The sequence below is a fragment of the Aotus nancymaae genome, unplaced genomic scaffold (genome assembly GCF_030222135.1).
Source record: "Aotus nancymaae isolate 86718 unplaced genomic scaffold, 86718_ANA_hifiasm-v0.15.2.pri h1tg000028l, whole genome shotgun sequence".
Lineage (NCBI taxonomy): Eukaryota > Metazoa > Chordata > Mammalia > Primates > Aotidae > Aotus > Aotus nancymaae.
In genome coordinates, this window is record NW_026988441.1 from 32,619,821 (window position 1) to 32,643,715 (window position 23,895).

General features: G+C 42.3%; 3 protein-coding genes across 8 annotated transcripts in view; all 3 read left to right on the forward strand.

The window, feature by feature from the left end:
* The window catches only part of ZNF709 (zinc finger protein 709), a 49,766-nt gene extending 46,793 nt beyond the window's left edge, over positions 1–2,973 (forward strand). For all 4 annotated transcript variants that reach the window (XM_064381817.1, XM_064381816.1, XM_064381813.1 and 1 more), the window contains one exon: positions 23–2,973. In XM_064381817.1, coding sequence (XP_064237887.1) covers positions 23–1,760 — 1,738 coding nt within the window. In that variant the 3' untranslated portion in view covers positions 1,761–2,973. The remainder of the gene's footprint in view (positions 1–22) is intronic.
* Positions 2,974–6,631: 3,658 nt separating this feature from the next.
* On the forward strand, positions 6,632–23,073 carry LOC105705985 (zinc finger protein 799). Of its 3 annotated transcripts, XM_064381812.1 has the most exons (5): positions 6,632–7,130; positions 7,780–7,925; positions 19,152–19,278; positions 20,216–20,276; positions 21,303–23,073. In XM_064381812.1, exons 3-5 carry the CDS (start codon positions 19,245–19,247, stop codon positions 22,963–22,965), a joined length of 1,758 nt encoding a protein of 585 aa, XP_064237882.1. In that variant the 5' UTR covers positions 6,632–7,130; positions 7,780–7,925; positions 19,152–19,244; the 3' UTR covers positions 22,966–23,073. The 3 variants fall into 3 exon arrangements, with proteins under 3 accessions (XP_064237882.1, XP_064237881.1, XP_064237880.1); XM_064381811.1 differs by lacking the exons at positions 6,632–7,130; positions 7,780–7,925 and adding an exon at positions 10,286–10,366 and having other exon boundaries at positions 21,303–23,059; XM_064381810.1 differs by lacking the exons at positions 6,632–7,130; positions 7,780–7,925 and adding an exon at positions 10,750–13,145.
* The window catches only part of ZNF442 (zinc finger protein 442), a 42,680-nt gene continuing 29,072 nt past the window's right edge, over positions 10,288–23,895 (forward strand). The window contains exon 1 of the mRNA XM_012435987.3: positions 10,288–10,366. Within this exon, the coding sequence (XP_012291410.2) occupies positions 10,364–10,366 (3 nt within the window). The 5' untranslated portion in view covers positions 10,288–10,363. The remainder of the gene's footprint in view (positions 10,367–23,895) is intronic.

The window sequence follows — 23,895 nt, forward strand, 5'->3', positions numbered from 1 at the left end:
TTGTGTGCTTATTTTTTTATAGAAGTCATATGGTAGAGAGGCTCTGTGAAAGGAAAGAAGGTAATCAGCTTGGAGAAGCCATCAGTCAGACTCCAAATCCTAAAACAAACAGGAAAACTTTTACCAGAGTGAAACCATATGAATGCAGCGTGTGTGGAAAAGACTATATGTGTCATTCATCTCTTAATAGGCACATGAGATCTCACAGTGAACATAGATCATATGAGTATCAAAAATATGGAGAGAAATCATATGAATGTAAGGAATGTGGGAAAAGATTCAGCTTTCGAAGTTCATTTCGAATACATGAAAGAACTCACACTGGAGAGAAACCCTATAAATGTAAACAGTGTGGCAAGGCTTTCAGTTGGCCTAGTTCCTTTCAAATACATGAAAGAACTCATACTGGAGAGAAACCTTATGAATGTAAGGAATGTGGGAAAGCCTTCATTTATCACACAACCTTTCGAGGACACATGAGAATGCACACAGGGGAGAAACCCTATAAGTGTAAAGAATGTGGGAAAACTTTCAGTCATCCCAGTTCATTTCGAAACCATGAAAGAACTCACTCTGGAGAGAAACCCTATGAATGTAAACAATGTGGAAAAGCTTTCAGATATTACCAAACTTTTCAAATACATGAAAGGACTCACACTGGGGAAAAACCCTATCAATGTAAGCAATGTGGTAAAGCTCTTAGTTGTCCCACATCCTTTCGAAGTCATGAAAGGATTCACACTGGAGAAAAACCCTATAAATGTAAAAAATGTGGCAAAGCCTTCAGTTTTCCTAGTTCCTTTCGAAAACATGAAAGAATTCATACAGGAGAGAAACCCTATGATTGTAAAGAATGTGGGAAAGCATTCATTTCTCTTCCAAGCTATCGAAGACATATGATAATGCACACTGGAAATGGACCTTATAAATGTAAGGAATGTGGGAAAGCCTTTGATTGTCCTAGTTCATTTCAAATCCATGAACGAACTCACACTGGAGAGAAACCCTATGAATGTAAACAGTGTGGTAAAGCCTTCAGTTGTTCCAGTTCCTTTAGAATGCATGAAAGGACTCACACTGGAGAGAAACCCCATGAATGTAAACAATGTGGTAAAGCCTTCAGTTGTTCCAGTTCTGTTCGAATACATGAAAGGACTCACACTGGAGAGAAACCCTATGAATGTAAGCAATGTGGTAAAGCCTTCAGTTGTTCCAGTTCTTTTCGAATGCATGAAAGAATTCACACTGGAGAGAAACCCTATGAATGTAAACAGTGTGGTAAAGCCTTTAGTTTTTCCAGTTCTTTTCGGATGCATGAAAGGACTCACACTGGAGAGAAACCCTATGAATGTAAACAGTGCGGTAAAGCCTTCAGTTGTTCCAGTTCCTTTAGAATGCATGAAAGGACTCACACTGGAGAGAAACCCTATGAATGTAAACAGTGTGGTAAGGCGTTTAGTTGTTCCAGTTCCATTCGAATACATGAAAGGACTCACACTGGAGAGAAACCTTATGAGTGTAAACAATGTGGTAAGGCCTTCAGTTGTTCTAGTTCTGTTCGAATGCATGAAAGGACACACACTGGAGTGAAACCTTATGAATGTAAACAGTGTGATAAAGCCTTCAGTTGCTCACGTTCCTTTAGAATCCATGAACGAACTCACACGGGAGAGAAACCCTATGCATGTCAACAATGTGGTAAAGCCTTCAAGTGTTCCCGTTCCTTTCGAGTACATGAAAGAGTTCATACCGGAGAGTAAGCCTATGTATGTAAGCAATGTGGCTAAGTTTTCAGTTGTCCCATTTCCTTTTTTGTTGTTGAGATGAAGTCTCACTCTGGTGCCCTGGATGGAGTGCAGTAGCGTGATCTAAGCTTACTGCAACCTCTGCCTCCTAGGTTCAGGCGATTCTCCTGCTTCAGCCTCCTGAGTAGCTGGGACTACAGGTGTGAACTACCATGCCCAGATTTTTGTATTTTTAGTAGAGATGGGGTTTCGCCACATTGGCCAGGCTGGTCTCAAACTCCTGACCTCAGACGATCCACCCACCTTGTCTTCCCAAAGTGTTGGGATTACAGACATGAGCCCCCACCCCCGGCCCCCATTTCCTTTTGAAGACATGAAATTATTCATATTTCAGAGAAACCCTATGAATGAATATAAGACATGGGAATATCTTCAATTCTCTAGGTGTGAATATGGGTAAGCATTCATACTGGACAGAAAACCCTGCAAATGTAGGCAGTATGGAAAAGCCTTCAATGGTCATATGACTATTTGAGGACCATGAGAAGGCATATGAAATGTAAGGAATTTTCATATGCCCTATAAATGTAAAGAATTTATTACCTTAAAAATGTAAAGAATGTGGAAAACCCTATAAATGTAAAGGATGTGGTAAACCTTTATTTGTCTCAGTTTACTTGGAAACCATAAACAAACTTGTACTGGAAAGCAACTTCTTGAATATAGGCATTGTGAGAAAGCCTTCAGTTGACCCACATACTTATATGTGAGAATGCAGACTGGATAGAAATCCTATAAAAGTGAGAAATAACAATGTTTTCAATTTTAACAAATGCTCATGTGAATACTCCCTTATGTGTGAAACTTCAAACTCATATTGAAACTCCCAATAGGGAGGTATTATGTAAATGTAGATAATATGGGAAAGCCTGATGCAAATTAATTCATGTATATAGTTCTAGAAAATTCACACGACAGAAATGGTATAAAACTTATAAATGTATTACCAGTTACTCATTTTGAAAGTGGATCTCTGAACTATGGATTTCTATTTATTACTTTCACAAAAGAACATTGAGATGAGATAATTCTGTAAGCTCTTCTTAAACAGTTGTTATTGATAGTATTTTTTCATTAAATAAGTTACTGAAATTTTGTCTTTCCTTATTGAAGTCTGTTAGATTCATGAGTGAATTGAAGTGTATTTGTAATAAACTAGTAGTTTTGATTTTTATGTATATATATTTTTTAGTTGTGCTGTAAGGGGCCATCAAAAAATAACAATTTGGTAATCTTTAGGATTTCCTACTGGCCTTATGTGGCAGGTACTAGATATCATTATATGTATTTCATCTTTTTTCCTGATCAAAAGAAGCTTTTTTAGAGGAGGGCAGAGTATCCTTTTTTCTATTTTTTCATGATAAGAAATAATCATAATACATTTTTGAGTATGCAAAATTTATCATATAGTAGACTCTCTCATTGGAATTATTATTTTCATCTTCTGTTCTTTGCTGTTTGTAATTCCTTCTGGCTGTGATTTGGATAATAGACTTTGCAATAATAAGAGAGACCTGAGATAGAACCATATGACCTATAGCTGGAAATGGCTGTCCTGGATTGTGTTAACATGGGTAATGTTTTGACCTATGTTTTCTATTTCCTTTTATGGCTCCATGGTATAATTCACTAATAGCCTACTTGCAGGAGATATGGAAGGCAGAAGTGAAGAAAGCATTAGTCAGGTGTTACAGCCACTGTATGTGGAGACAGATGGATGCATGGGAGCTTCAGGGACACCTGCTTCCACCACATTTTCCTGATCCTTTGCCCTGCTAATTGAGAGTATTCTTAGAACCACCACTAACTGCTTGACTGCCGTATTTTCTTTCTTTCTTTCTTTCTTTCTTTTTTTTTTTTCTGAGATGGAGTCTTGCTCTGTTGCCCAGGCTGGGGTGCAGTGGCACGATCTTGGCTCAATGCAACCTCTGCCTCCCAGGTTCAAGCAGTTGTCCTGCCTCCTCCCAAGTAGCTGGGATTATAGGTACCTGCCACCACACCCAGCTAAATTTTTTTGTATTTTTAGTAGATACAGGGTTTCATGTTGGCCTGGCTGGTCTCAAACTCCTGACCTCGTGATCCGCCCACCTTCGCCTCCTAAAAGGCTGGGATTACAGGCATGAGCCACTGTGCCCGACCCCAACTGCCATATTTTCAAAGACATGGTTTTCCACAGAATGCCTCCAAAAGTTCTCAGATATGCACTGCAGTTTGGATTTTCCTAGAAACTCTAATGTGTCCACCAGGCAACTATTTAGACTCTTAAGGTTGGGAATATTCTCTGATGCTCTGACTCACCTCATCTCTAGGTTGAATTTATCGAAGGTATTATTTATGCAATAAACACCATGTTTTGTTAACAGTACCAGTGACTATGTGTTTCTGATTCCACCATGATGACTACAGTGGTGCAGTCAAAAAGAACTGCATGGGTGTTTGTTCCTCTACTGCACTGCATAGTGAATGCACTTACCCAGTCCTACAGCATAAGAATAAGCACCTTCCTAATTGTCAGTGTTTTATTACAGGTGAATGTAATCTCATTAAACTTTCAGTTTTGTTTCATTGTATGTGATTAAAAACTATGTCTATGTTTTTATTGAACAAAAGCTTCCATAGATATTTCTTAGAAATATTTTATTAACTGTTTTAAAATAACTTGTATGCTATCAATTGTTGTCTCTTTCATTTTGTGCAAGGATATATTAAAATATTCCATTGCAATTATAGATTTTCAGATTAAGTTTTTAAGTTTATTGAGTTAATCTTCATATATTCTGAGTCAATATTATGTGCATATAAGGTCAAGTATTTTCCTTAGGAATTTATTTTTTATTTTTTATTTTTTGCCACTGTACCAGTGCATCCTTATGAATTAAAAAAAAAATTTTATGAGACAAGAGTCTCACTCTGTCACCAGGCTAGAGTGCAGTGGTGCAATCTCAGCTCACTGCAACCTCTGCCTCTTGGGTTCAAGTGATTCTCCTGCCTCAGCCTCCCAAGTAGCTGGAACTACAGGCATGTGCCACCATATCCAGCTAATTTTTATGTTTTTAGTAGAGATGGGGTTTTACCATGTTGGCCAGGATGGTGTTGATCTCTTGACCTTGTGATCCACCTGCCTCGGCCTCCCAGAGTGCTGGGATTATAGGTGTGAGCCACTGCCCCTGGCTAGGAATTTTTAATTTTTTATTCTTAATATAGTTATTACTTTTTCCCACAAAACCAATTTCTCATGCATTAATAATACCAAAAACTTAAATCATGGTTGTTTCAGTGCCTTTTTTCCAAAGATCACCAGGATCACACCTGTAGTCAGGAGAGGAGTGATGGCCGGGCGTGGTGGCTCACGCCTGTAATCCCAGCACTTTAGGAGGCCTAAGTGGGCAGATCATGAGGTCAGGAGTTTCAGACCAGCCTGACCAACATGGTAAAACCCTGTCTGTACTAAAAGTACAAAAATTAGCCGGGCATGGTGGTGTGCTCCTATAATCCCAGCTACTCAGGAGGCTGCGCCGGAGAATTGCTTGAACTCAGGAGGCAGAGGTTGCCGTGAGCCAAGGTCACACCACTGCACTCCAGCCCGGGTGACAGAGCAAGACTCCATCTCAAAAAAAAAAAAAAAAAAAGAGGGTGCTTAAAAGGACTTCTTTTTGGATTTGGATTTTTGTTAGGTGACTTGATTGCTAATCCCCAAACTGAGACACTTCTGTGTGTTGTATGCTGTGAGGTGAACTTAATTGTATCACTGGTAATCATAATTCTTATCTAGAGGCAGGAAGAATGAAGTAGAGCTAAACCTAATTCCTAGGAAACCACTCACTTGGATTAGTGAGTAGAGGGCAATTTTGGTCATTTTAATGGCTTCAACTCTGTTCTCTTTTATCATTTTTAGAGACATGGTTACAGAATGCCCTTATTTTTGTTTTGATCCATTATGGTTGCTGAGTAGCTTTGTCTGATGAAGGAAGTGTGACATTTTTCTTTTCAACAGGATAAGACTTGGCTTTACCTGAGTGTGAGGTCAGATCCTAGTCCTGTGGAACTGGTCTTAACCTTTCTTATTATCTAAGCATAGAAATATTTCTTATGGGGTATTGGTGAATGTTTTCCACAAAATATCTCAGTTAAAATATGTAAGTTCACTTAGTCTTTAGCAAACTATATAATACTTTCTTTTCCTCCTTGTGTACTAGCAGAGTCCTGTAAGTGTAGATAAGTTTTCAGAGACCACAAACCTAGCAAGGTGCAAAGACAGAATCACTTTTAATCAAGCCATCTTGCTCTTCATGCTAATTTTTTTTAACAGCTCTCATAGACCTGGCATTGTAGTATCAAAACATACACAGTTCAGCACAAATGATAAAGACATTCTAGGCTATGGATATAGAAACATGAAACAAGTTGTCGCCTTCCTGATGCTTATAGTTATGGGAAAAGAGAGACAGTTAACAAAAGGTAAGGGTTTGGTTTTTAAGATGCAATTAAGATCTTTGAAGGAAGGGCTGGGCGCGATGGTTCACGCCTGTAATCCCAGCACTTTGGAAAGCTGAGGTGGGTAGATCACTTGAGGTCAGGAGGTTGAGACCAGCCTGACCAACATGTGAAACCCTGTCTCTTCTAAAAATACAAAGGCATGGGGATGGGTGCCTGTAATCCCAACTACTCGGGAGGCTTAGGCAGGAGAATCACTTGATCCCAGGAAGCAGGGGTTGCAGTGAGCCGAGATTGTGCCATTGCACTCCAGCCTGGGTGACAGAGCGAGAGAGACTCCATCTCAAAAAAAAAAAAAAAAAAAAAAGAGCTTTGAAGAAAATGAAATAACGACCAACTTGTGAGATTAATAGAGAAGCTATGGTTGTGTTGGTTTGATACCTTAGTTTTGGAAGGTAGGGACCTCCATGAGTGAGAATGTTGTCATTGATCATTTCTGTTTCCATTATCTAACTTATCTGAAACACTCAGGAACTGCTCAGGTTTGATGTATACTGGGGAACAATACAGTCCTACATCCCTGAGATGAACAGTAAGGATTCCCCATAAAGGCATAGATATGGTTCATCTTTATTTTTATAATTGATAAAAATTTTGAGACGTGAAGTGTGATCATGAGTTTGGACATGAGTATTTTGGATTTGAGATTTCCTATTGATCTGGGCCACAGGTGTTGGTGATGTTTACATGTCTGTTTAATGTCATTTAAAGATTCTTAAATTGCCTTGGATATTTGGCATGATCATTTTGCCGTTGTGCAGACTGAGAGACCCAATATGTACCACCCAAAAGATCTGTGGATCTGATGGCAATTTTCAAGGAATAATGGAGGTGAGTTGCAGACAGGGAATAATTTTGCTTAACAGCCTAATTTAGTGGAAAGGAAGAATATCTGGTGTCATAAGGAAAAATTTAATGCCTTCTTATAAGAGGAATAGTTTGAATCTTTTTGTTTCAATGATCCAGAAAGCCCCCAGATCTCAATTTGGTATTCATATGTTCGGGACGAGGGAGAAAAAGTAAAATATTTGTGTCTTACTACATTTGACCAAAGAAAACAAAATCTTTTTCCATTTTTTCAGTGATAACTTATGTTAGCACTTAGCACTGTGATTTCATAATGATGAGTATCTCATTTGATTGCCCAACCAATCATTTCTCCCATCTTACAAATGAAGAAAGTTAAGCACAGAGCACAGGGTCTTACCCAAACTCGTGCAACTCAGAATCATGGACTCTCTGGGTTTTGAAGTCCTAATATGTGCCACCACCCGTACCGGGCACTACCCAAAAAGTTTTTGTTGTTGTTGAGACAGGGTCTTGCTCTGTCACCCAGGCTGGAGTACAGTAGTGCAATCTCGGCTCAATTGCAACCTCCACCTCCTGGGCTCAAGAGATCCTTCCACTTAAGCCTCCCAAGTAGCTGGGACCACAGGTGCACTCCAGCACACCTGACTTTTTTTTGTTCTTTTTTTCGTAGAGATGGGGTTTTGCCATGTTGCCCAGGCTGGTCTCAAACTCTTGAGCTCAAGTGATCCATCTGCCTCAGCCTCCTAAAATGCTGGGATTACAGGCGTGAGCCACCATGCCCAGCCAAGAACTTTAAACTTAGAAGAACATTGCAAGGTTTGTATAATTATATACTTACACAATATTTATATTTTAAAACTTATTTTAAAATTTGTTTTGCAGTGCTTATATACTTTTTCTGCCACATGGGATGGAGGTGAGAACAATTCACTCTTAAGATCAAGTGGATGTAGCCCTATAGTGAGGGTGTGTGTGTGTGTGTGTCAGAGAGCTCCAGTAATTCAATGTGTATTAAACTCTTGTATGTAACAAGTCTTTTTGTAGGTTTCATAGTGAGCAAACCTGAGCTAATAGTGTTCCCTTGAAGCTGACATTCTAGGAGACAAGAAATAAGATACAAACAAAATTACATGATGTGTCAGATGGTGGTTAGTCCGAAGGAGGGAAAGGAAGCTGGGGAACATTGCAGAGGGCTTGGGCTGTTGGTGTCTCTGGAGTCATCTGTTGGTGTCTCTGGGTCTTTAATCATTGAGGGTTTGTAAGTTTGTGTGTCTGTGTCTGGGTTTGTCCACGTGTATGTGCAGTGATAAAGTCTGGTGATTTTGTATGTCTGTCTGGGGAGTTATGTATGTATGCCCTTTAATATCTGGAGTGCTTTCATTTTATTATCTTACCTAATTGCCCTGGTAGCACCTTCTTTAACATGTTAAATAGAAGTGATGAAAGCAGACACTCTTGTTTTGTTCCTGATCTAAGATAAAAAGCATTCAATCTTTCACCATCAAGTATAATTTTAGCTATGAGTTTCTCATAGCTGCCTTATAGCAGGTTGAGAAAGTTCCTTCCTATTTGTACTCTATTGAGTGTTTTCATTGTAAAGTGGTGTTGACCTTTGTCATATTCATTATCTGGCCAGGCATGAGCCACGCCTATAATTCCAACACCTTGGGAGGCTGAGGCAGGAGGATCACTTGAGGCCAGGAGTTTCAGATCAGCCTGGGCAATATAGCAAGACCTCATCTCTACAAAAAGATTTAAAGATTAGCTGAGTGGGCTGGGTATGGTGCCTCACGCCTGTAATATCAGCACTTTGGGAGGCCTAGGTGGGCAGATCATGAGGTCAGGAGATCAACACCATCCTGGCGAACATGGGGAAACCCTGTCTCCCCATGTTCTAATTTTGTAAAAATACAAAAATTAGCTGGGCGTGGTGGTACATGCCTATAATCCCAGCTACTCCAGAGGCTGAGGCAGGAGAATTGTCTGAACCCAGGAGGCGGAGGTTGCGGTGAGCTGAGATCGTGCCATTGCACTCCAGCCTGGGTAACGAGTGAAACTCCGTCTCCAAAAAAAAAAAAAAAAAAAGTATAAGAAATAGAGGCCGGGCATGGTGGCTCACGCCTGTAATCCCAGCATTTTGGGAGGCCGAGGCAGGTGGATCACGAGGTCAGGAAATCCAGACCATCCTAGCTAATATGGTGAAACCCCATCTCTACTAAAAACACAAAAAATTAGCGGGACATGGTGGCACGTGCCTGTAGTCTCAGCTACTCGGGAGGCTGAGGCAGGAGACTCGCTTAAACCCGGGAGGCAGAGGTTGCAGTGAGCCGAGATCGCGCCACAGCACTCCAGCCTGGGCGACAGAGCAAGACTCCGTCTCAAAAAAAAAAACAATAAAAAAAAAAGAATGAAGGCCGGGCGCGGTGGCTCAAGCCTGTAATCCCAGCACTTTGGGAGGCCGAGGCGGGTGGATCACGAGGTCAAGAGATCGAGACCATCCTGGTCAACATGGTGAAACCCCGTCTCTACTAATACAAAAAAAAACTAGCTGGGCATGGTGGCGCGTGCCTGTAATCCCAGCTACTCAGGAGGCTGAGGTAGGAGAATTGCCTGAACCCAGGAGGCGGAGGTTGCGGTGAGCCGAGATCGCGCCATTGCACTCCAGCCTGGGTAACGAGCGAAACTCCGTCTCAAAAAAAAGAATGAATTAGACCTAGTATTTGCTAGCACAACAGAGTGAACATAGTAAAAATGTAATTTAATTGTACATTGAAAAATCACTAAAAGAGTATAATTGGTTTGTCAGTCCGTATCCAGGAGGAAGAAGCAGGAAGTCCTATTGAGTACAGGCAGGAAATTCCGCTTAAGTGAAAATATCCCCCGGGAGGGTTCAGGTCACAGTGCAGGGAGGAAGACCGCTCTGTCAGGGACTGTGTCAGGAGCTTGTTCATCCGGCTCCACTCAGCAGTGCAAGATCGCTTCTTCTGTCAATCAGTCCGCAGGGGGCGGGACCTGACGCTCTATCCAATCAGGGCCATGGGGCGGGGTCGTGGGAGCTGTCAATCAAGCGCGCTGCCCAGAGGAGGGTGTGTGGTTGAAAAAGCCCGCGGCGTCTTCTCCACCCACCTGCGGTAGGCTCCGGGCTCCGTCGCTGAGAGACGACCTGGAAAGTCTGTGGCAGCCTTTGTCGCCCTGGAGCCCGTATTGGCAGCGGGAGCCGTTGGGAGGACCTGGGACACCGCGGAAGTCGGGAAATGGTGCGTGTGCCGGGGCCGGCGTCCCGAGGCGGGGGAGGGGCTGGGTGGAACCGGCCGGAACCGGCTGTGGCGGGACCCGGGCCTCCCCGCGGGCAACTTCGGGGTCTGCGGACCCAGGTCCCCCTGGGGCAGCTCGGCCCTCGGTCCTCTGGACCGCAGGGTGGGGCTGGACCCGCAGCCAGGACTCCGGGCGTCCTGTCTTGTCCCTGCGCGGAGACTGCGGCCCGGGCGCCGGCGCCCTCTCTGGGCTGCTCCGCGCCCGCAACCTCGAGTCTTCTCAGATTGTGCGGCTGTAACCCGCACGGGTTCGCGGCCCGAGTCACTGCACCGAGACGCCGAGGGCTAGCGCAGGAACAGTTTAATAGGGGGAGAGGGGAGGACACTCCAGATCCGCCTCCCTGAGGGATTTGTGATCTGCACAGGAGCGGCTGGGATGTGGGGTCGCTGGCTGGTGGGGAAGTGAGGGTCGAATTCTGGGACCGGAGGTGAAGAACCGCATTCTCCTGCTGAGTGGGCTCCCTTGTGGGGTCTTCAGCCTGCTTAGCACCAGCCTTTCTGCTGGAATTCAGGATCTGAGAAATAACTCAGGCGACTCTTGAGCAGCTCTCAGAGATCTTATCCCCAGGCACAGTGGGGAAGCCGGCAGTCGGCGTCTGCTGTGACCTGACTCTCAGCGAGGCGGCCTCGTGAGACGGTGGGGCTGAGGGTACCTGGTTAATATCAGCTGCAATCTCGCGTCCAGTCTGGCTCGCAGTTCCTGTGAACCCGGTGAGGACGCTGCATGGTGACGACAGGAGGGTCACCAGGCAGAATCCAGACTCGTGTGTGGGGTTTGTGTATGGGAGGAGCTGTGGTCTCTGTGGTCCTCAGTCCCTTCTTTCTTTCCAAAGGCGACCGTTTCTCCTCCGAGTCTTGCAGAGATGTGGCCAGCAGGGTCTGAAATCTACCACCCTGTCCCCTCAGTCTAACTGCTCCTAGGGCTGGCAGCAGATCTCTTGGTTTCCAGAGCCTTCCCCAGACTGTCTCCCCAATTCATAGCAACTTTATGAAGTCTTTGGCCCCCAGGCAATATTTCACTAGTTTGTCATCTTGTTTTCAGCTAGCAATGTATGCCTTTTTCTTGAATGAATTGTTCTGAGTTCCTGAACACGGTGGGTCATTCCTGTAATTCCAGCTCCTTGGGAAGCTGAGACAGAGGCATTACTTGATCCCAGTAGTTCAAGACCAGCCTGGGCAACATGGCAAGACCTTGTCTCTAGATAAATGATAATAAAATTAGCTGGACTTGGTAACCGGCACTTGTAGTCGCACCTACTTCTGAGGCTGAGGTGGGATGATGGCTTGAGCCAGTGAGTTTGAAGCTATAGTGAGCCATGATCGTGCCTCTGCATCCCAGTCTGGGCAACAGAGGCAGATCCGTCTAAAAAAAAAAAAAATGGATGCCCACAGCTGCCAAGTCTCTAGGAGGGTCTAGTGAATATGAGCCCCTGGGTCACTCCTCCCAGAGGACAGCCTGAGATAGGGGACATGGGGCTTCCTGGGGAGCAACTGGATCCCCTGGGGTAGAAGGAATCTTCTGGTGTATCATTCCCGTAAAAAGCTAACCCCTGGGACACTCACCTTTTCTTTCCCAGCCCTAGTTTCCATTCCTTGGGGACACATTGATCAGCCAATTTCGTGGTTGTATTCCACGGAAAAAAACATGATTTCTGCCTTCTGGACTCTCTCAAACTTAAAAGAGAGAAAGTTAAATCTAAGGACTGGAAAACCTGCTTGTTGAGGTAGTGCAAGAACCTGGAAAGCACACAAGACAGTGTCTCCTGGGAGGGTGGTGATCAAAATAGGGTTAGGAGATGTCCCAGGTGATAGGATGACCTGCCCTGATACTTGCATTAGACTTTGATGTGTTCCAGTCAGCACTGCTCATTCCTGTGTTTGTTACCTTGAAAAGGTATGTTTACTCTGTTCAGCCTTAATTTTTGATTAACTGTAAAATGCATCCTATGATTAGAGATTATTAGTGAACTATAATCCCAGCACTTTGGGAGGCTGAGGTGGGCGGATTACCAGGTCAAGAGATGAGATCATCCTGGCCAGCATGGTGAAACCCCGTCTCTACTAAAAAAAATACAAAAATTAGCTGGGTGTGGTGGCACATACCTGTAGTCCCAGCTACTTGGGAGGCTGAGGCAAGAGAATCACTTGAACCTGGGAGGTGGAGGTTGCAATGAGTTAAGATCACGCCATTGCACTGCAACCTGGTAACAGTGAGACTTCGTCTCAGGGGAAAAAAAAAAAAAGATTGTTAGTGAAGACAAAGTATTCCCAGAGTTGAACTTCAGAAAATAAATTGTGTATGTAATTCTAGAAAGAATTGGATTTCAGAATATAAATGGTATATGTAATTTTCTATTCTATTTTTTAAAAACCTTTATTTATTTATTTTTGCCCCAGAGCTTGTGTAGTATGTTTCTCTGGTGTGTTTGTTTTTTGGATGATTTCAGATGGAATTTCAGGGTTTAGTAGTATAACTACTACCAAGGAAAAATATTGGGAAAAACCTTCTTCCATTATAGCTGCAAAAAAAAAAGAATACATTTTTACAACAAAGTGTAGTAGGTACATTGATTGAATTTAGAAGATTTAACAAAAGTTCATTTCCTCCTCTTTTTAGGGTGGAGATTTTGGAACAATGGAGAAGTCTGTTCTGTTCCTGTTATGTGGGTTTGGCAGATTAGTGCTAAATTCTGTGGGACAGGACTTTACAACAGCTAAAGAAGTAAAATATAATTTTTTTTTTTTTTTACTATATGGCTTACTATCATGGAAGTAGTAATTAAATGGCATTCATTGTCTGAAATGGATAGATATTTGTGCTTTTCCTATTGAGCTATATAGAATGTAGGTGCCTTATGATTTCCTTCCCACCCATAAACATAAACACTGAATTTGAATGATTTTCCTGGATTCATCAAACATGAGTATTTTGTTTTTAAATACCCATGTAAAGCATAGAAGGGCGAGTAGTTTTGACCATGGCTTGAGGCTGATGCCCACTTTTTTTTTTTTTTTTTTTTGAGACAGTCTCGCTCTGTTGCTTAGGCTGGAGTGCAGTGGCATGATATTGGCTCACTGCAACCTCAGCCTCCTGGGTTCAAGCAGTTCTTCTGCTTCAGCCTCCAGAGTAGCTGGGATTACAGGTGCACGCCACTGTGCCCAGCTAATTTTTGTATTTTTAAATTTTTATTTTATAGAGATGGGGTTTCACCATGTTGGCCAGGCTGGTCTCGAACTCCTGACCTCAGGTGATCCACCTGGCTTGGCCTCCCAAAGTGTTGGGATTACAGGCATGAGCAGCTGCACCTGGCCTAATTTTTGTATTTTAAGAGACAGGGTTTTGCTTTGTTGGCCAAGCTGGGTTTTTTTATATTTTTGATAGAGATGGGGTTTCACCATGTTGGCCAGTCTGGTTGTGAACTCCTGACCTTAGATGATCTGCTCGCCTCAGCTTCCCAAAGTGCTGGGATTACAGATGTGAGCCACCGCGCCTGGCCCCGTATGTCTTTTGATTAGGGCTAGAATGGCATATATTTTTTTCATACCTTTTTATTTAATGTGCCTGTGTCTTTCTACTTAAAATAGTTTTCTTGAGAAAATAAAAAAATAGTTTTCTTGCACACAGTGGTGGGTCTTGGTTTTTTATTTTTCTTTTTTTTTTTTGAGATGTAGTCTCACTCTGTCACCTAGGCTGGAGAGTGCAATGGCACAATCTTGGCTCACTACATTCTCTGCCTACCAGTTCAAGCAATTCTCCTGCTTCAGCCTCTTGAGAAGCTGGGATTATAGGCATGTGCCACCACACTTGGCTAGCTTTTGTATTTTTAGTAGAGATGGGGTTTCACCATGTTGATCAGGCTGGTCTCAAACTCCTGACTTTATGATCTGCCTGTCTCCGCCTCCCAAAGTGCTGGGATTACAGGCGTGAGCCACTGTGCCTGGCCAGGTCTTGTGTTTTTTCATTCTACTCTGTCAGTATCTGTCTTCTTGTATATTCATATAATGTACATTTAAAGTGGTTATTGATGTACTCGGATTCATATGTACATATATAATTGTTTTATATGTGTTATATTGTCGGTGTTTTTTCAACTTCCTTTCTTTTTCCACCTCATTTTATTTTAACTGAGCATTCTATATGATTTTGTTTTCTTCTAATAGTATGGGAAGTCTGCTTATTTTTCTCTCTCTCCCCTCCCCTCCCCTCCCCCCTCTTTTTTTTGAGACAGTCTCGCTCTGTTGCTCAGGCTGGAGTGCAGTGGCATGATGTTGGCTCACTGCAACCTCCACCCCCCAGGTTCAAGCAATTCTTCTGTATCAGCTTCCAGAGTAGCTGGGGTCCCTCCCTCCCTCCCTCCCTCCTTTCTTTTCTTTTTTTCTTTTCTTTTCTTTGTACAAGGTCTTGCTCTATCACCTATACTAGAGTGCAGTGGAGCAATCATAACTAACTGTAACATCCAACTCCTGGGCTCAAGAGATCTTCCATACTTGCTCTTCTGAATAGCTGGGACTACAGGTGCAGGCCACCACACCAGGCTAGTTTTTTGTTTTTTTTTTTTCAGACAGAGCCTCGCTCTGTCTCCAGGCTGGAGTGCAGTGGTGCAATCTCCACTCACTGCAACCTCTGCCTCCTGGGTTGAAGCGATTCTCCTGCCTCAGCCTCCTGAGTAGCTGGGACTACAGGCTCATGTCACCCAGCTAATTTTTGTATTTTTAGTAGAGATGGGGTTTTACCATGTTGGCCAGGATGATCTTGATCTCTTGACCTTGTGATCCTCCCACCTCGACCTCTCAAAATGCTGGGGTTACAGGTGTGAGTCACTGCACCTGGCCTTTTTTTCCCACTTTTTGTACAGAGTCTCATTGTGTTGCTGAGTGTGGACTCAAACTCTTGAGCTTAAGCAATCCTTCTGTCTTACATCTCAGAATGTTGGCATTACATGAGCCACTGTGATAGGCTGTTGTTTCTTAAATTTTATTATTGAATTCCCTAGCATTTGAAGTAAACCATTCACAACAAATGAAACTTCAGTTTTAAGTAACACTGTACTGGCTAACAGGGTAATGCTAGTAAAACACAGTGTTCAGAATTCCTCCTTCCCCACCCAGTTTAACATCACTGTCATCTATTTGCCCTATTATAAACTATAACCACTCAGTACATTGTTGATGTTATTTTTTGAACAAACTTTTGTGATACCCAATAGGAATAAGAAAAGGAAATAATTTTTGTGCCTTCATTGACTTTTTTTTTTTTTTTTTTTTTTTGGATACAGAGTCTGGCTTGCCCAGGCTGAAGTGCAGTGGCGCTATCTTGGCTCACTGCAACCTCTGCCTCCCAGGTTCAAGCAGTTCTCTGCCTCAGCCTCCCAACTAGCTGGGACTACGGCACACGCCACCATGCCTGGGTAATTTGTTGTATTTTTAGTAGAAATGGGATTTCACCATCTTGGCCAGGCTGGTCTTGAAGTCCTGACCTCGTGGTCCATCTGCCTCAGCGTCCCAAAGTGCTGGGATTACAGGTGTGAACCACCACACTGTCCAACATCTTTGTTCTTTAGTGTGTGTTCATCCAATGTTCTGACAGAGATTTCCTGAATGCTAGAAGCTAGTAAAAAGAGATAAAGCACACAAAAGCCTGACCTCTTCTAGTCTTTGTGGATGGCTCTGTCCTGGGGTATTCCTTGAACACTAAGCCAGGTTGTTTAATACTCTACTTTAGCCTTTATGTTCTGCTTAACTAAACCTACAGATGAGCCAGAACTGAAAATTAGGGTTTCTTCTCAGGTATCTTTTGTGCAAATGTATTCTTTACTGAGTATGCATGGGGCTTTCTCAATTCCCCAGAATACCTGGGTGCTTTTGACTACTCTAGTATCTGGAGGACATTTTCTCTTCAGCTCTTTTTCCCCATGACTTAGTTGATCTACTGTATGTCCTTTTTTTTTTTTTTTTTTTTTTGAGACGGAGTTTTGCTCTTGTTACCCAGGCTGGAGTGCAATGGCGCGATCTCGGTTCACTGCAACCTCCGTCTCCTGGGTTCAAGCAATTCTCCTTCCTCAGCCTCCCAAGTAGCTGGGACTACAGGTGTGCGCCACCACCATGCCCAGCTAATTTTTGTATTTTTTTAGTAGAGACGGGGTTTCACCATGTTGACCAGGATGGTCTCGATCTCTTCACCTCGTGATCCACCCGTCTCGGCCTCCCAAAGTGCTGGGATTATAGGCGTGAGCCACCACGCCCGGCCGATCTACTGTATGTCTTAATCCTAGTCTGTTTGTCCAGTTGGCTGGAGGCTTTTTGTGTATTTTGCAACATTTTCATGCAGTTCTTGCCAAGTTTGACCCTGATTGTGTTGTATTTTAGCTAGAATAGAAAAGAGAGCCTTGGCTGGGCGTGGTGGCTCACACCTGTAATCCTAGCATTTTGGGAGGCTAAGGCAGATTACTTGAGGTCAGGAGTTTGAGACCAGCCTGGCCAACATGGTGAAACCACGTCTCTAGTAAAAATACAAAAATTGCCTGGATGTGGTGGAGCACACCTGTACTTCCAGCTACTCGGGAGGCTGAGGCAGGAGAATTGCTGGAACCCAGGAGACGGAGGTTGTAGTAAGCCAAGGTCATGTGACTGCACTCCAGTCTGGGTGACAGAGCGAGACTCCATCTCAAAAAAAAAAAAAAACAAGAAAAGAGAGCCTTGTTTCAGACCGTTGGATAGTCCTTATACAGATTGGAAAATACAAAGGCAATAATTTTCAAATAAAATCTGATCTGCTGTCTCTAGAATCAGCATCCAGGGTTCTAAACTGGGAACTTGGGCTGCTGTGTTGAAGACTGGCATTGATAGGGGGAGGGATTAGGCCAAGAACAAATAAAAATTCCACAAGACTTTTCTACCAGTTTTCATTTTTCTTTGTACATATGTTTATCTCTCTGTTAATAGTATGGGGTGCCAAATATTACACTTTCACAATTCTTTTCTGTCTTTGAAAAACTGCACTTTCTTGGTGAGAAGGTTTTCAGCTTTTTTTTTAGATATTGTGAGTTCTATTAGATTTGGTAATGTAATTTTTGTTGACTACTAAAATATCTGTTTTTGTTATTTAGGAAGTATTATAAATATTCATGAGAGATGATATTGAGTTCTTTCTAAGAACGTGCAATATTTCTCCTTCTTTCCTTCTCTTTTGGCATTACTCAAAAAAAGTTTAAATTTTTTTCATTGAGATGGTGAAATATCTTTTATTGGTCTTTTGTCATACTTCACTACATTTGATTTAGTGGAAACTAGTTGCCAGCTTCCAAATATTCTCTGTAAGAGGTAGGATGGGCTGAATCCCCCAAATAACAAGTTGCAACAAAACATGTGAAATTTTATCTACCCAGAAAGTTCATTATAGACCCAATGCGCCCAGAGTGTTTCTTTTTTTTTTTTTGAGACGGAGTTTCGCTCTTGTTACCCAGGCTGGAGTGCAATGGCGCGATCTCGGCTCACCGCAACCTCCGCCTCCTGGGTTCAGGCAATTCTCCTGCCTCAGCCTCCTGAATAGCTGGGATTACAGGCACGCACCACCATGCCCAGCTAATTTTTTGTATTTTTAGTAGAGACGGGGTTTCACCATGTTGACCAGGATGGTCTCGATCTCTTGACCTCGTGATCCACCAGCCTCGGCCTCCCAAAGTGCTGGGATTACAGGCGTGAGCCACCGCGCCCGGCCCCAGAGTGTTTCTTTATAGCTGTCTTAGCCTGTTTCTTGTTATTCATAACAGAATTACTGAACCTGGGTAATTTATAAGAAACAGTATTTAGTTTTTACATTTCTGGAGGCTGGGAAGTCCAGGATTAAGGCTGGGCATCTGGTGAGAACCTTCTTGCTGGTGGGAACTCTGCAGAGTCCCTAGGTGACATAGAGTATCACATGGTGAGGGAGTGGAGTGTCTAGCTCAGATCTCTTTCTCTAGAAGGACATGAGTCCTACTCCTGAGATAGCTCATTTATTTACCCATTATGGATTGATCTATTCATGAGGTCCAAACCGTCAGGACTAAATCACCTCTTAAAGCCCCACCTTTTTTTTTTTTTCCAACTGCCACTTCGGAGATTAACATTCAGTGTGCATTTTGGAAGGGACAACCATTCAAACCTAGCAGTGGCCGATCAGGTGCACTCCCTCTGCTGAGTATGTAACAAAATTCTAAACTCTCAGAAGGAAGATAGGAGTTAAGGAAATAATATATATATTTTTGCATAAACAGTTTAGGCACACTCCACTTCTGTTATGCTCATGGGGCCCTCCCCTAAATACATTGTCTAAATACCATGAAAGGCCCAACTTTGTGATCAAGCATTTGTAAGGATATACAGTCTCAGGACTGCTAATGGTAACTCTCTGTTGCACAACAAGTAGTAGGACTTTACCATAACAAGGACTGCAAACCCACTGTGGAATAGACATTAGGGGTGATCCAGGCTACGTGATTCACTCACTAAGTTCACCACCAAGTGGCATGTTTCTATTCAACTGTTAATTTACTAAACGTGTTTAATTCTAGCTTCAGAGTTAATGTGTGGGAGAAAGTGAGTGTAGACAGAGAATAAGAGTGGGTTTACCATGTCATTGAATAAAATGGTTGGAAACCACAGCATCACGTGAAGTTTATGAAGTGAGTATAGATTATCAGTACAGTGATTTTCGCCCTTCCTCCTCTGTACATGTGGGATGGATCAGGCCTCAGTGGCTTTAGAGGATGTGGCTGTGAACTTCACCCGAGAAGAATGGGCTTTGCTGGGTCCTTGTCAGAAGAATCTCTACAAAGATGTGATGCAAGAAACCATCAGGAACCTGGATTGTGTAGGTAAGGATGACATTGCATTTCCACTTAATTAATTGGAGACATTTGTTTCTTAGTCATTCATGCTGTTCAAATATTTGGAATATGGAAAGGGGATATGGTTGGCCCTGGAAAAAAGAAACAGATTTAGGGGTGCCAGTTCCCATTGCAGTTGTACATCTTCATGTAACTTTTTGTCGGGCCAGGTACAGTGGCTCACACCTATAACCAGCACTTTGGGAGGCCGAGGTGGGTGGATCACCTGAGGTCAGGAGTTCGAGACTAGCCTGACCAACATGGTGAAACCCCTTCTCTACTAAAAATACAAAAATTAGCTGGGCATGGTGACACGTGCCTGTAATCTCAGCTACTCAGGAGGCTGAGGCAGGAGAATCGCTTGAACCTGAGATGCAGAAGTTGCTACAAGCTGAGATCACGCCACTGCACTCCAGCCTGGGCAACAGAGTGAGACTCTGTCTCAAAAACAAACCAAAAAACAAAAAACTTTTTGTCCACAACATCTTAGCCTACTGTTGACAGGCAGCATTATCTATCACATAAGCGGTGATTAATACATATATTTTATGTCATATTATTACATCCTATATTCTCACAGTAAAGTAAGCGAGAAACAAAAAATGTTAGTAAGATAATCATAAGGAAGAGAAACTATATTTACTGTTCATTAAGTGGAAGCACATCATCAGAAAGATTTTCATCATTGTCTTTACATTGAGTAGGCTGAGTAAAAAGAGTGGTTGGTCTCACTGTCTTGGGTAGCAGAGACTGAAGAACATTCATGTATGTATAAATGGACTTGTGCAGTTCAAACTTCTGTTTTTCAAGAGTCAACTGTACTTCAGTGAATGCATTTTGCATGATTGCAATGTACATCAAAATCTTACTGTTTGTCTATAATTTTGTAAAAATTTATAATGATTTTTCTGGGTCTACCTTTTAGGAATGAAATGGAAAGACCAGAACATTGAAGATCGGTACAGATATCCCAGGAAAAACCTAAGGTAATTTATACTCACAGGAGAAAGATAGGTCCCTGGAGCTGTTCTGAGAATGACATGAAATTTAATTTAATTTAATTAATTAATTAATTTATTTATTTATTTTTGAGACGGAGTTTCGCTCTTATTACCCAGGCTGGAATGAAATGGCGTGATCTCGTCTCACCGCAACCTCCGCCTCCTGGGTTCAGGCAGTTCTCCTGCCTCAGCCTCCTGAGTAGCTGGGATTACAGGCACGCGCCACCATGCCCAGCTAATTTTTTGTATTTTTAGTAGAGACGGGGTTTCACCATGTTGACCAGGATGGTCTTGATCTCTTGACCTCGTGATCCACCCGCCTTGGCCTCCCAAAGTGCTGGGATTACAGGCGTGAGTCACCACGCCCGGCCCAATTTAATTTTTTTTTTTGAGACAGAGTCTCTCTCTCTTGCCAGGCTGGAGTGCAGTGGTGTGATCTCAGCTCACTGTAACCTCTGCCTCCTGAGTTCAAACGATTCTCCTGCCTAAGCCTCCCAAGTAGCTAGGACTACAGATGTGCGCCACCCTGCCTGGCTAGTTTTTTGTATTTTTGTAGAGATGGGATTTCACCATGTTGCCCAGGATGGTCTCGATCTCCTGACCTCATGATCCACCTGCCTTGGCCTCCTAAAGTGCTGGGATTATAGGCATGAGCCACCGTGCCTGGTGACATGAAATTTTAAAAACAAGCAAAGAAAATGAACAAGCCTAGCTTAAATTTATTTATCCTTAGAAAATTTTCTCCAAAAACATATACTTAAATGTTCCATAGCTGTTCAGTGTTTGTAAAATAGTTCCCATGGCAACAATATTAGGAATCCACATGTGAATATCATTGTCTTGAGAACACCTGGGGTCAAGCTATCTTGTACAACATTCCATCCATTCACATTCAAGCAGGACACGAAGCCTACAGTTTACATGGTAATGTTAAAAATATACATCCAATACCTATTAATACCTATAAAATGATTTATAAACCTTTAGTGACATATTTCCCATTTTTTACAGATGTTATATGTTAGAGAGATTTGGTGAAAGTAAAGGTGGTGGAAGTCAATGTGGCGAAACATCTAGCCAGATTCAGGATAGTATTGTGAACAAGAACACTCTTTCTGGAGTAGATCCATGTGAAAGCAGTATGTGTGAAGAAATCGTCATGGGTCATTCATCTCTTAATTGCTACATCAGAGTTGATGCTGGGCACAAACCACATGAGTATCATGAATGTGGAGAGAGGCCAGATACACGTAAACAATGTGGGAAAGCCTTCAGTTACCACAACTCATTTCAAACACCTGAAAGTCCTCACACTGGAAAGAAACCATATGATTGTAAAGAATGTGGGAAATCCTTCAGTTCTCTGGGAAACCTTCAAAGACACATGGCAGTGCAACGTGGAGATGGACCTTATAAATGTAAGTTGTGTGGGAAAGCCTTTTTCTGGCCCAGTTTATTACATGTGCATGAAAGAACACACACTGGAGAGAAACCGTATGAATGTAAGCAGTGTTCTAAAGCCTTTTCTTTTTACAGTTCCTATCTAAGACATGAAAGAACACATACTGGTGAGAAGCCATATGAATGTAAGCAGTGTTCTAAAGCCTTCCCTGATTACAGTTCTTGTCTGAGACATGAAAGAACTCACACTGGAGAGAAACCCTACACATGTAAACAATGTGGGAAAGCCTTCAGTGCTTCCACTTCCCTTCGAAGACATGAAACAACTCACACTGGAGAGAAACCCTATGTGTGTAAGCAATGTGGGAAGGCATTTCATCATCTGGGAAGCTTTCAAAGACACATGATAACACACACTAGAGATGGACCTCATAAATGTAAGGTATGTGGGAAAGGTTTTGATTGTCCCAGTTCACTGCAAAGTCATGAAAGAACTCACACTGGAGAGAAGCTCTATGAATGCAAGCAGTGTGGGAAAGCATTATCTCATAGCTCAAGCTTTCGAAGACACATGACAATGCACACTGGAGATGGACCTCATAAATGCAAGGTATGTGGGAAAGCCTTTGTTTATCCCAGTGTATTTCTAAGACATGAAAGGACTCACACTGCAGAGAAACCCTATAAATGTAAACAATGTGGCAAAGCCTACCGTATTTCTAGTTCCCTTCGAAGACATGAAACAACTCATACTGGAGAGAAACCCTATAAATGCAAATGTGGGAAAGGCTTTATTGATTTCTATTCCTTTCAAAATCACAAAACAACTCATGCTGGAGAGAAGCCATATGAGTGTAAGGAATGTGGGAAAGCATTCAGTTGTTTCCAATACCTTTCTCAACATAAAAGGACTCACACAGGAGAAAAACCTTATGAGTGTCAAACATGTAGGAAAGCCTTCAGTCATTTTGGTAACTTAAAAGTCCATGAAAGAATTCACTCTGGAGAGAAGCCATATGAATGTAAGGAATGTGGGAAAGCATTCTCTTGGCTCACTTGCTTTCTACGACATGGAAGAATTCACATGAGAGAGAAATCCTATGAATGTAAACAATGTGGTAAAGCCTTCACTCATTCTCGTTTCCTTCAAGGACATGAAAAAAAACACACTGGAGAGAACCCGTATGAATGTAAGGAATGCGGGAAAGCATTTGCTTCTCTCAATTCCTTGCATAGACATAAAAAGACTCATAGACATAACAAGACTCTGTAAATATATGGAATGTGGGAAAGCATTTATTTATTTCATTTCAGAAACTTGGAAGAAACACATTGGAGATAAACCCTGTGAATGTAAGCACTTTGGGAAAGCCTTAAGTAGGTTCAATTTCTTTCGAATACAGTTATCCTTTGATACGTGCTGGGTATTGGTTCCAGCACTCTGTGAGCCATTTCAAGTCCCTTTTATAAAATGACATATTTGTATGTAACCTACCCACATCCTCTTGTATACTCTCAATCTTGTCTAGATTACTTAAAATACCTCATGCATTGTAAAAGCTATGCAAATAGTTGTTCTATTGTATTGTTTAGGGAATCATGATAAGGAAAAGAGTCTATGTACTTTCAGTACAGATGCAGTAATTGTGAGCCTGTCGACATAGTATGTGTCAGCCAGACCATTAAACTTTCTTTCTTTCAGCCTTCACATACTGCTTTTGTTTAATGTGTTAACATTCACCAAAATCCTGGGTCTTCTCTCTTGATAACCCAAGTATAATGATTATAATGATGATTATTCTGTGGTGCCTAATGTTTTGATGTGTTGAGATGACTAAATGTATGGCACTGTGGGTAAGTAGTGAGACATCAGGTTAACTTGAATCTTGACAGGCCATCAGGACTATCATCTATGTTGGAAGAACCAAGTTGCAATTATAGATGTGGACTCATTTGATGAGGCTACATAATACTAATGTCAGGATCTGTTTGGCTTGAGGGCTGAAGATCTGTAACCATTGAATGTTCCATCTTATTTGCAGATGCTTAGTTATAGGAAGCTAGTTCTTCTTTTCCTTTGCTTCATCACAAAAAATCTTGCAGTGTTTATAGGCATGTTGTTATTTCTCAGGTGAAATGAAAGCTTTGTTTCATTGTAGGATCTTTGAGGATCATACCTCTTTTTCACCTTTGTCTACTGAAA